Below are 12,567 nucleotides of genomic sequence, written 5' to 3'. Positions count from 1 at the left end.
ATGAATTCCGACACTAACGTTCTTCTAGGGTTTCGTGTAATAATAAAAATAACTAAAACATGATAAAAGATAATCGAGAATCATTATAATTTTAATCTGGATAAAAAAAATGGAGACATCGCTGCGATATGGAGGAGATTCCAAAGCACTAAAAATCCACGCCAAGGAAAAACTTCGAATCGACACCAACACCTTCTTCCAGGTATTTCAATCTTCTCTCTTTCAAACCTAAACTCCAATAATCGATTACTTCATCAATAATCGATTAATTCATTCAGCTTTTTTTCTTCCAAACAAGGTTCGTGGAGGGCTTGACACAAAAACTGGACAACCGAGTTCTGGAAGTGCGCTCATTAGACATTTTTATCCCAATGTATGTATAATTTAATCACTTTTCGTCTTAATTTAACTTATAAAAAGTGCTTAATTAATTGTTGGGAAATTGGTGTAGTTTTCAGCAACGCTTGGGGTTGGTGTGCGGTATGATAAACAAGATTCTGTAGGAGTGAGATATGCTAAGAATGATAAGTTACGGTATACTGTACTTGCTAAGAAGACGTTTCCTGTGACAAATGATGGTCTTGTTAACTTCAAAATTAAAGGAGGATGTGATGTTGACCAAGATTTTAAAGAGGTATAGAATCTTGTTGTTTGCTATGTGTCTGGTGTCTGACACGTGTGTTGTGGATGTAGGTTGTTATGTGTCTGGTGTATGACACGAGTGGATGTTTGATATAACACATGTTGAATATATTTAGTTATGTTATTTTCTCAAATCGTTGTTAGCATTGTGGTCACAATGTTTGGGTCGGTGTTAGTATTGTGTTGTTATGCTTACTGTGGTTTGGAATGTCGGATTATTTTGTTTTTTGCAGTGGAAATCTAGAGGAGGGGCTGAGTTTTCGTGGAACGTATTCAATTTTCAGAAGGATCAAGATGTTAGACTCAGAATTGGTTATGAAGCTTTTGAACAGGTTTGACTTATTTCTTCTATCTCAGTTGCAATTTCAGATTATTAGTACTTATTACTGTTTTTCATATGCACCATGAATGAATGAATGCCTGAAAATTTTGAACCTTTTTATACTTGAGCGAACTTCTGTGGTGTAACACGACTTTATTTTATACATGTAGTCATAGATTATATTGATATGACATTTCCAGTGATAGAATCAACTTAGGCCTGTCTGGATAATGAATTAGTTATGTGTTTCTAGCATAAATGTTTATGTACAAGCTATTTCTATAATGAATGATAAAATAAAGTCTGATTGTTTATAAACAATAAGTTATAAATTGTTTTCATAAGTTCTCTCAAACACTCGTATTCACATTATCCTGCTCTAGCTGTGGAACTTCTAAGAACCGGTTCTTTTCTTTAAAACTGCTACCAGAGATGCTCATTTTGTTTTTTAGTCATGCATGACTCTTCGGTTTTTACCACTCATCCTTGTCGATAGCACACCCATAAATCGAAGGGATTGAACTTAAAGGAAAATAAAACCGAACTAAAACGAGAATAGTAGTGTCTTTCGGCCTCTCTTGTTGTCCAACAGATCATTAAATGTTGCAGAGATCACTATGGCGTGTTGTTGATAACTATGACTTCCAGTCGTTTTCAATGTATGGAAATCTTGTCTTGCCTCTATTTTGTTTTGTTATATCTCCATCCAGTTATTGTTGGTTTTGAGCTGTTTCGGGTACATGTATTTAGACTTAATAACTGCTATTGATTTTGGCCAAGTTAAAAAAATTGTTAAATACTATGGGCAAAAATAAATGATGTTAGATTCAACCTATGCTACTGCTATATTGTGTCCAATATCTACATTTAAAGACAACTATTGAAATTTTAATGGAGGCAAGTATTTTAGGAGTGAAATTGGTAATTGCTGGTTGACCTAGATTGGATTGTGACCGATAGCTTAGTGCAGTTAAGTTAAAACGAATTTACGTCAAGCCTTCTATTTTACTGCGATTACATTTCTTTTCAGTCTAGAAGAGGCAGTTAATATACTCTAAATATGCTGTTGAATTTCAGTTGTTGGCAATGTTTTGGATTTATGAAGCTAGCAGAATCTGTGTAGTTGTAACGGATCATTTGATTAAATATTTTAACAATTTGTTCAGAATCTACCAATCTGTGTAGAATCTGATGTTTTTAAATCTCTTGTTTCAGGTTCCTTATCTGCAGATTAGGGAGAATAATTGGACATTTAATGCAGATTACAAAGGTAGATGGAATGTGAGATATGACTTGTGAGAATAGAAAAGCACTTATTGGGTTGACATGTTTTGCTTGTCATTTTTTGATTCACATGTTCTATTTCTCACCCTGAATTCTAAGTCTAATCCAAGAGGAAGGACCATGCATACATTTTAAATTTTGTTCATTGAAGTGAAGTACAGTAATGTTTAAAATAAATTTCATGATTTAATATTTAATTTTATAGTTTGTATTAGAGTTCTTAGCAGAATTTTGGCTCTAATCAGATTTATTTATGTACCAGTTAAACTATGTAAACTAGATTAAGTGCATCAAATTTTTTCTTGAAGTTCATATGAGATGAAACCTCTTTGAATTTATTATTTTCATGTCTTTCTTTGACAAAAACAACAACAACCATTTTTATCTATCAGAAACAATATTCACCACTGTACATTATATTTATATCTATTGTATGAATATTTATCGAACACAACTTATAAATGTCAAATAAGTATGGTCTTAATGTGTATGAATTTACATGGTGAATTTTTTAACTTTTACTTTTTTCAATTTTATTAATAAATTAATTAATTTGTTGTGTATTTTATACGATGTTGTGTTATTATTTTTAATTAAAATAAAACTCCTTTAATATTTTTAATTTGAAATTGTAAATATCTTTTTTTAAAATGTTCAAATTGAATAACACATTAAATAAATACAACTTATAAAAAGAGATAATATAAATATAAGGATTATTTTTTCTTTATCTAAATGAATAAATATAAGGTTAATAGTTTAAAAAATACGTATTAAAAATATTATTTGCATATTTATTTGTCATTTTGACACATATTTTTATATAGCAAAATGATTCTTGGACACTTTATTTTTGCATTTTAAAATTGCATAATATTATAAATTTGCTATTAATGAAAAACATACCAATTTTCTTTGACTTTTTTTCTTTTCAATTTTTAAAATTAAAAATAAAATCTCTAAAATCTATTTTAATTTTTTAATTTTCAAAATTCATAAATAGACAATAATTGAAAAAAAAAACTAATTGGTAAAACTAAGTTATCACACAAGTTTTCTTATTTTTAAAAAGTAAAAAATAATTTTACAAAACTAAATAAAAAAACCTTAAGTTTGTTAAATAAACTTAAGTAAACTACTTACTACCATAAAGCCAAACAAATACTCTGATAATTTTTTGACACATGCTTATGTTTATTTATTTTTTACTTTTATCTTTTTCTTTCTTTCTATTTTTTAGTTTATTTCTATTTGCTAAAGCAAACACATTTTATTTCTTGCTCTTCTATTACATAAGATTTATTTTTCAATACACACACAATATTTTGAAGCAAAATTTGAATCTTGAGTGTTTTTGGAAAACTTTACCTCGTACCTCTACAATTATACCCACACCCCTACATATAATTTTTTTGGACCAAAATACCCTTATATAAATAGGGTATATTTTTCAAAAATGATTTTTTTTTTCATTTGCGCTTGAAGACTTCCGGAATGCATATTTTTGTATTTTTTGGCATTGTAAACCGGAACACTAAGAGTAAATCTTCCGGTTCACATAGTGTATACCGGAACACTTATCTAAAGTCTTCCGATTTGTTGCCTTTTGGGGGCATTGAACCGGAAGTCTTTTAGAAAGTCTTTTGGTTTGGTTGGTTGTATACCAGAACTCTTTCTTAAAGACTTCCGGTTTGGATGAACTAAACTGGAACTCTTTTAAGAAGTGTTCCGGTAGTCAACCTTTTATTTATCCACACCGGAACTCTTCTTTGAAGTGTTCCGGTGCGTATTTATTTATTATTTATTTTTTAATTTTTAATAATTTTTTTATAATATTTTTTTATAGTGGTTCGAAGACGAGGTGCAGATGGTAGGATTCCAGACCGCACTTTAGGCCGGGGCGCATCTTCATCTGCAACTGAGCCGGCTGGATATCCAGGAGGGCCGTACGATACGTCTCTTTTGGTGAAGTACGAGCATCATGTTGCTCAGAATTTATGGTTTGGTGAGGTAAATAAACGGGATATATTTGAAAATGAATAATAGTTGAATATTTTATATTGTGTTTTCTAATACGTGTTTTAATTGTTTTTAGGAAAGAAGTCCAAAGAAAGAGTTGAAGGTTGCTGGACATGGACTGAAACTGTCATCTAGGGTTTCATTGGCTTTTCCACCACAGATGGAGAGTTGGGTATCTAGATTTGGTTTATCTCCACTTCAGAGAACTAGTCTGAACAAGATAGACACAAATCTTGTCTCTGCATTTGTGGAAAGATGGCATCTAGAGACATCTTCATTTCACATGCCGTTTGATGAAATGAGCATTACTTTGGATGATGTCTCATGTCTGCTTCACTTGCCCATCAGGGGTATCTTCTGGAGTCCTTAGGATGTCACGAAAGAGGTAGTTGTTGAACTTGCTGTTGACTACTTAGGAGTGTCACAGGGTGAGGCACAATCACATGTTCGTAGCTGCAGGGGTTCGTATTATAAGTTTGAGTGGTTATACGATTTATTCGTACAGCATAAAGTTGCTTCCAGTTGGGCATATGCGACCAGAGCATATTTGTTGATGTTGGTGGGTTCCACCATTTTTGCCGATAAGATCTTTACACTTGTAGAGGCACGATACCTCCTACTGTTTACAGACTTAGATAAATGTTCAGGGTATAGTTGGGGAGCAGTTGCACTAGTTACCCTATACAGATATCTTGGAGATGCGTCCATGTTCAGTTGCAACCAGCTCGGTGGATATCCTACTCTCCTACAGGTATATAATTTAATTTTGTTTATTAAGTGTTGGATTCATTTTATAAAATATGTTAACTTAATTTATTTTATTTATTATGTTTGTATTTTGTAACAGTGCTGGATTCACGAGTACTTTCCAACTGTTGGAAAAAGAGGGGAGAATTGGAAATCAGCTGATAATTGTGGTCTTCCTCGAGCGATGAGATGGTCGTATAGGCAAGGAGTCCTGAAGGTTGATGATTTACGACCTATTTTGGACGAGCTGACATCTGCCGACGTCATATGGCGTCCATTTGAGGATCATAGAGCATGGCGTCAGTTTGATGAGATATGTCTCTACAGGGGGTGTTTGAAGTGGGGTGACACAGTTGTTCCATACTTGCCTGACAGATGTTTACGTCAGTTCGGGTACAGGCAGTATGTTCGATCCCCACCTCTTGATTGTATGATGGCGACGAATATTGATGTTGATTGGATTGGTTACCATCAGAGCGTTATCGCTGTGATCCGTCCAACTACCTTGGCCACCACTCCATCTGATGTAGAAGATGGTTATCTGGAGTGGTATTATTGTGTTTCGCATCCACGGTTGGTACCTCCCCATCGTGACGATCCAAAAGAGGTACCAGTTCCTGTATATGACGTCGAACCATTTGATCCTGATTGGGCTCGTGTATCTACATTGATTCATCGCTATCTGGTGGACACAATGGAGTCATTGTTGGGTATGCTAGTTCACACACCCTACTCTTTAATGCCCTTTTCCCAATAACATCTAATGACCTAAATCGTTTCCACAATTCATCCATTGCACAAGTCATATCCACCTCTGATCCATCATCTGCACCTACCTCTAACTCAACTTCCATAGTTAGTTTCCTCCAATGAACATGAACAACATCTATGGGTATCGGTATACCACCTAGTGCGTATCTTCCTAACTCACAAGCACAAGGTAACCCATAAGATGTTCTAAGAGTACAACCATATATTTGCCTGTTAGTTCCAATATAATCAACTCTCAATAACTCTTCAGCAATACATCTCAAAGCAGCTCGAGATACAGAACCACGCAAATAACCATAAAAGGGACTTATGTGCGCGTGCTCAACTTCGTAAAAACTCTTTTGAAAAGAAGCTCTAATGTTTCCCAGTTGTAACCTCATGTTGTTATTCATAGCTTCCCAACATTTGACCATGTCACCTATACTGTTTCCTAACATCTGCTTTAACTTCCAATGAGCAGATTCAACCCTAAAAATATTGAAAATAACACATAAAAAATACATAGAAAAAATATCACATATAAAAATAACACATAAAAAATTATAAGACGTACCGATTAGTCGTTGTGTTACCCAAATGTAGCACTCGATTAATCCATGCTCCAACAAATCTATGCCTATGTGGAGTCAACCATGTGTCTTTCACATAATTAATAAATCCACTATAATCAACACATGCTTGCTCAAGTTGATGCAACCGTTGACCATACTCAACCTCATCACTAGCCCAAACAACTTCCATCCATAATGTGTCTATCATCTTTTGCAGGTCATTCACCCATGTTGTTTGCATTTGGCACCAACGTTTTTGTTAATGTGAAATCTACATAGCAAATTAATCGACTTGGGAAACACAATTTCAATTGCTTTCATCAAAGCAAGATCTCTATCTGTCAAAATCACTTGTGGACACAAGTCTTTCTTCACAAACAACTCTTTTAGTTTCTCCAATACCTAGAAAAAATTCTCAGTCTGCTCAGACTCCATATACGCAAATGCAACACCAAAAGTCAACTCGGTTGATGTCATGCCAACAATTTCAAACAAAGGTTGTCTATATTTGTTTGTCTTGTAGGTGCTATCCATAACTAACACAATCGGAAAAATATTCAACAACTTAACTGAATCAGGATGGGCCCAAAATATCTCTCTCACAACTTCCGAGTCATCATTTTTTCTACTCCAATAGATATAGCCTGCATCCTCAATAAGCTTAAACAGATGTTGTATCTCACTTCTAGGACCTCTTATCTCTTTTTGTATCACACTATTATGCTTGTATACTTACATAATCCGAGTGACATTCTCAGGATCTCGGTCTTGTAAGGAAAGCAATATGTGTCTAGGTGGTACATGTCTCTTTGTCAAATCAACGACATGTTGCTTCTCATCTGTGGTCAACCTACCAATAAAGGAATGACCTTCTAATCTATCAGGTAAACCATGATTATGTAACCCATATTTTACATTAATCTTCCAACCAGACCCATCTTTCACCGGAGTCGACCTGATTTTAAATGGGCATCCACATTTCTTGGACGCACTTTGGGTACCACTATCAGTACTCTTGTGTTTCCCACATTTATAACAACCAAATATTAATTTGTTACTTCTCCCTCTCTTCCCTGTTTCAGTATCTGAGCGACTGATAATAACAGTTACTTTATTATCGATTACAACCTCTTTAATCCATCTGATCACCTCTTCTCGTGTACCAAATCTTTCAGTCGTTATAAATGCATCAGAAGTATATACACATATTTGGGGAAGATTTTCCATTCCTGCACAATAAAAAAAAATTTAAAAAAAATTAAAAAAGCAAACCGGAACACTTCTTGAAAGAGTTCCGGAACACATAATACACAAACCGGAACACTTCTTCAAAGAGTTCCGGTATGTGTAACTTTGTTTAGCGGAACTCTTTCAAGAAGTGTTCCGGAACGTGACTTTTTTCTTAAAGAACCGGAACTCTTTCGTGAAGACTTCCGGTTCATTACTTTGTATGTTCCGGATATCTTTTGTGAAGTCTTCCGATTTGGAAAAAATACATACCGGAAATCTTTTTCCAGGAGTTCCGGTGCGAGGGTGAAACGTGTAATTTTTGAAAGTTTCAACTGAATAGTAAAAATGAAATGATAAATTGGTTAAAATCAGTTAAGGGTAGAATTGAATTTTTTTAAAAATTGTAGGGGGTATGAGGCTAAATATAGGGGTACGAAGTAAAATTTTCGTGTTTTTGTTGTCTTCATAAAGTACTTATTGTCACAGGTTTCTTTATGAATTTTTATCAGGAGATTGGAGCCCAACCACATTTCACATGTTGTCTCACCAAAATTTCTTATACACTAAAATTTCGTACACATCAAAATTTAATAAAAAGTATAGGCCATTTAATATACACCAAAATTTAATGAAAAGTATACACCATTTAATTATTTTATCTCATCCTTAATAAAATATAAATGTCTGATTTATCCAAAAAAATATTTTATATTTTTTAATAGAAAAATAATATATATCATAATATATGGAGTTAAAAGTCCACCAAGAAATTGAAGATCATAATTAAATTAACATAAAAAATGTTAAACTACAAAAATAAAATAGTCAAGAACAAAAGTCCAAAAACTACAAATATTTTTTAATTTTATCATTGTAATAGGAATTTAAAATTGAAAAAAAAGAATAATTGTTACGCTAAATTATTTTGATTAATAACAAAATAAAATATAAAAAATATAATTATTATAATAAAATTTATTATAAAACTTCTAATATTAATTTAGATTTAACTTAATTATGAAATATATTTATTATATATAACATTAATTATAAAACTAATTCTAATATTAAAGAATGCTTATTAATAAATGATAATAGGAATTATTAAAGAAAGAAAATTTAATAGATTTCACATATATATTTTATATAAAATGTAAAAATAAAATAAAAAATTAAATGCCGTGGAAGTAATTTATTTTTGCATGAGAGTGTAATTTATTTTCAAGTTCTGTACCTCCACTCAAGATGTAGTAATAGTAAATAATACAGATTTTTTTACATAAGAGAATGATAAAGTTATTTTATGTTAGCAGTGTGTTTTTGTTTCTTTGTCCCTAATAATAAATATTAATTTTTTTATAATAGAGAATGATAAAGTTGTTTTTATGTTAACAGTGCATTTTTGTTTCTAAATATAATATTTTTTATTTGTGTTTAACCAATGTAACCGTCTATATTATCTATTAGAAAAATTAATTTATAAATTAAATGGATCGATGTTAGAATCTTGAATGATGTCATTTTTCTTAAAATTATTTCAAACACTCTCTTATTGTCTTAGAATTGGAACGCAAGAATATCCAGGATAATTCAGCTTTTTAATCGAATCTGCACAAGAATGATGAAGATTCAAATGCATGGAAGAGTGTCTGAAATTATGTGAAGAAGATGTACTGTTTTTGTTATGTTTTTCTGAATTCATAATGAATTATTTATAGGCCATATTGGTGTTGTTTCACAAGGTTGCGACCTTTTTGGTGAAACAACTTTTTTTACCAAAAGTTACATTGTTTCGCCTACTACAACATTTTTCAAGAGTTGCATACTTTCATTTTGCAATACTTCACGAGTGTTGTCTATTTCTGAATTCAAATCCATTGCAACACTTCACAAGTGTTGTCTATTTCTGAGTTCAAAATTATTCTTCACTTGCATATTTTCTTGTCATTTTGGAACGCACTCAAGATTACCAATTCTTAATAATTTACAACAATCCCCAACTTGTTCTAATAATGACAAGATCAATTCCAGAAAAAGAGAAATAAAGAATGTTAATACAATTAGGTATCTTTCGATTTAAAACTTAACCTTAGTGAGGACAATGCAAAGTCTAATCAGAATGTTAGGTAGCAATGCTTTTAAACCATTAATCCATATGATTAGACCGACGTTATCTTAAACACATTCTTTAAGGGTTATTCCCCTACATATCTCGCCTAACACTTATTTATGGCCATATGCTTTCTTGTTTCATGAATTTTTTATGAGAGAAACTCCAACTCTCATTTTGAGACAACACCATCTCGAAATTGACATAGGTGAAGTTCATATTATATCTTTTTCCATGAGACACATGCCCTCGATATTGAACTTCATTAAGATTTTAAATAAAAAACTCAACCCTCGTTTTTAAAGGTCAACATTATCACGAAATATTCGACAAACATCCAAATCAACGACTTGTTGTTACCCATTGAATCTTGAGGTTAATGTTCTGTTAACGTAAGATTGAGTTGCCGCCGCTGTCGGAACTCTTACTCAAGGAGTTTCACCCCCATGCCTCTTGAGGTTATTTTTACTAAGTCTTTGGTCAATGGCTTAGTAAATGGATCATCCAACTTATAATTTGATCATATATATGTGAATGAATTGATTACATCCTTAATCATTTTTTCTCACGAAATAATGTCTAAGTGCTACTTGCCTAGACTTTCTATGATACACTTTTTGTAAGCTCTAGGTAAAGTGTCTTGACTACCGCAATGGATCAACACCTTTGAAACATTGTCTTTAGCCAATGGAACTTCCAACAGAAGGTCCCTCAACCACTCAGCTTCTTCACCAGTGGAAGCAAAAGCTTCAAACTCTTATTTTATGGTTGAGAGAGTGATCCACATTATTTCTTGCTATTCCAAGAAATTATACTCTCGGCTAGTGTAAATATCCACATAAATGCAGATTTATAATATTCAATACTTGATATCAAACTCATATCAGTATATCCTTCTAATATGGCAAGAAATATGCCATAATGGAGACCAAGATTTTTGGTTTTCATAAGATAGCCAAAAATCCTAATGATGACCTTCCAATGCTCACCATTTGAATTGCTAGTAAAATCTACTCATTTTACTAATTGCAAATGCTATATCGGTTTTAGTACATTGCATGCACTTTCATATTCCAATTGAGCCACAACTCTTCCATCATTATTTTGAAGTTTGACACTAGAATCAAATGAAGTACTCACTTTTTAAAAATGTAAGTGTTTGAACTTGTCAAGTACTTTCTCAACATAATATGTTTGACTAAGTTCATAACCCTCACAATTTCGCTTTACTTTGATCCCCAAAAGTGTATCAACTAGTCCAAGATCATTCATATTGAATGTTGAAGTTAGAAACCTCTCTTGCTAATGATCAATCATATAATCAATATGGAGACACATGAATATCACAATATTCTCACAGAACTTTGTGTACAAATATTTGTCACAAGAATTAGATGAATACGATTTTTAGATAATCATGTATGATGATGCAAGAAGGTTTTTAGATGAAGTGAGAGATGAAATTATGAGCAGTTTAAAATAGTATAGTATAAATTGAAATGAGCACCTTATTTATGTTCACTTGTCTCAAATCTTCACTTCAATTTATATGTTAAACCTTCTTGATCAACTTCATCATTGATGTGCGTGACACTTTTGAACTTTTTCTTCTTTAATAATCTTTGTCTTCATCATAATTGAACTAAATATAAGATGTATTCCGTACAATCTCCCCATTTTGATGATGACAAACTCTTTGAATTCTTGTTTTGATAATGATTGAAAATTCTCTTCTAAGTTGTCTGTCTCCCCTTAATTGGTGAATCTTACAATGATAGAGTCAAACTTTTGATGTCATTGTTTTGGTGCTTGTTTTCATCCATACAAGGATTTGTCAAACTTGCACACCTTTTGTTCATATCCACATAACCTTCTAGCTGCTCCATGTAAACCTCCTCATCGAGATCTCTATTAAAGAATGCTATTTTGACATCCATTGTAGGAATTATAAGGTTATGCAAAGAAACTAATTCAAACGATGCTCTAATTTTTCGTTGTGCTTGCTACTAGTGCACATGTGTCAAATGATAAACACATTTTTGTTTAAAACACCCTTGGTCATTAATCTAGACTTGTAGGTGTTTATTGTACCATCACACTATGATACTTCCTTATAAATAAGAGGAGTCCCTTGAAGCTATTGCTTCCTTATAAGTCTTATGATCATTTTCCACTTGAATAATAGGAATCTTACAAACAAAATTCTTACTATTTCCTTCCATTAGATAAAAGAAATAAATTGAAAACTATTTTTGTTCGACCCTAGATCCTTAGTCTTTCAGTCTCCCTTGCTTATCCTTAATGATAAGGGTCTTAAAGAATTCCACTTCTTGGGATTCAATAACTATATTAGACTCCAAACTCAAAAATCTATATAAGTCATAATCCATAGAATCCAAATCAAAATTTAATTGTATATCATGAACTTTGATAAGTTTAATTACTCCGGTGATTAATAAATTTATAACTCAATTTTTTTTAAATTAAACGGTATACTCTTCATTTCAAAATTAAATAATAGATTGAAACTCATAATCAAAATTATCAAAATTTAAAATATTTTTTTTTTATAAATTTGAACACTTTGATTATTAACAAATTTTACTTTATTAAATAATTTCAAAATTTAAATATAATATTTTGTATATTCTACACAACGTTTAAATATGTGGTAATGTATTCATGATTTACTTAATATCTATATACATGTGTGTTAACAAAACAAGAACATGTTAGGTAGACTCATGATGAACATGATTAGGCAGACCCATGATGTATATATATTAGGAAGACGTTGTACGGTGTATATTCAATAGATAATGAAAAATCTAAAGAGAAAAAGGATGATACATTTTACACTGTCAACCAATAACAATCATGTATCTTGTCAA

At 31.9% G+C, this 12,567-nt stretch overlaps 1 protein-coding gene across 1 annotated transcript; it reads left to right on the top strand.

The window, feature by feature from the left end:
- On the top strand, positions 1-2,539 carry LOC127085000 (outer envelope pore protein 21, chloroplastic). The gene is made up of 5 exons (NM_001426896.1): positions 1-202; positions 299-373; positions 452-634; positions 876-974; positions 2,180-2,539. Exons 1-5 carry the CDS (start codon positions 110-112, stop codon positions 2,261-2,263), a joined length of 534 nt encoding a protein of 177 aa, NP_001413825.1. The 5' UTR covers positions 1-109; the 3' UTR covers positions 2,264-2,539.
- Positions 2,540-12,567: the final 10,028 nt, after the last annotated feature.

Source organism: Lathyrus oleraceus, chromosome 5 (assembly GCF_024323335.1).
Source record: "Lathyrus oleraceus cultivar Zhongwan6 chromosome 5, CAAS_Psat_ZW6_1.0, whole genome shotgun sequence".
Classification (NCBI taxonomy): Eukaryota; Viridiplantae; Streptophyta; class Magnoliopsida; order Fabales; family Fabaceae; genus Lathyrus; species Lathyrus oleraceus.
This window is presented reverse-complemented; position numbering and strand designations above follow the sequence as displayed.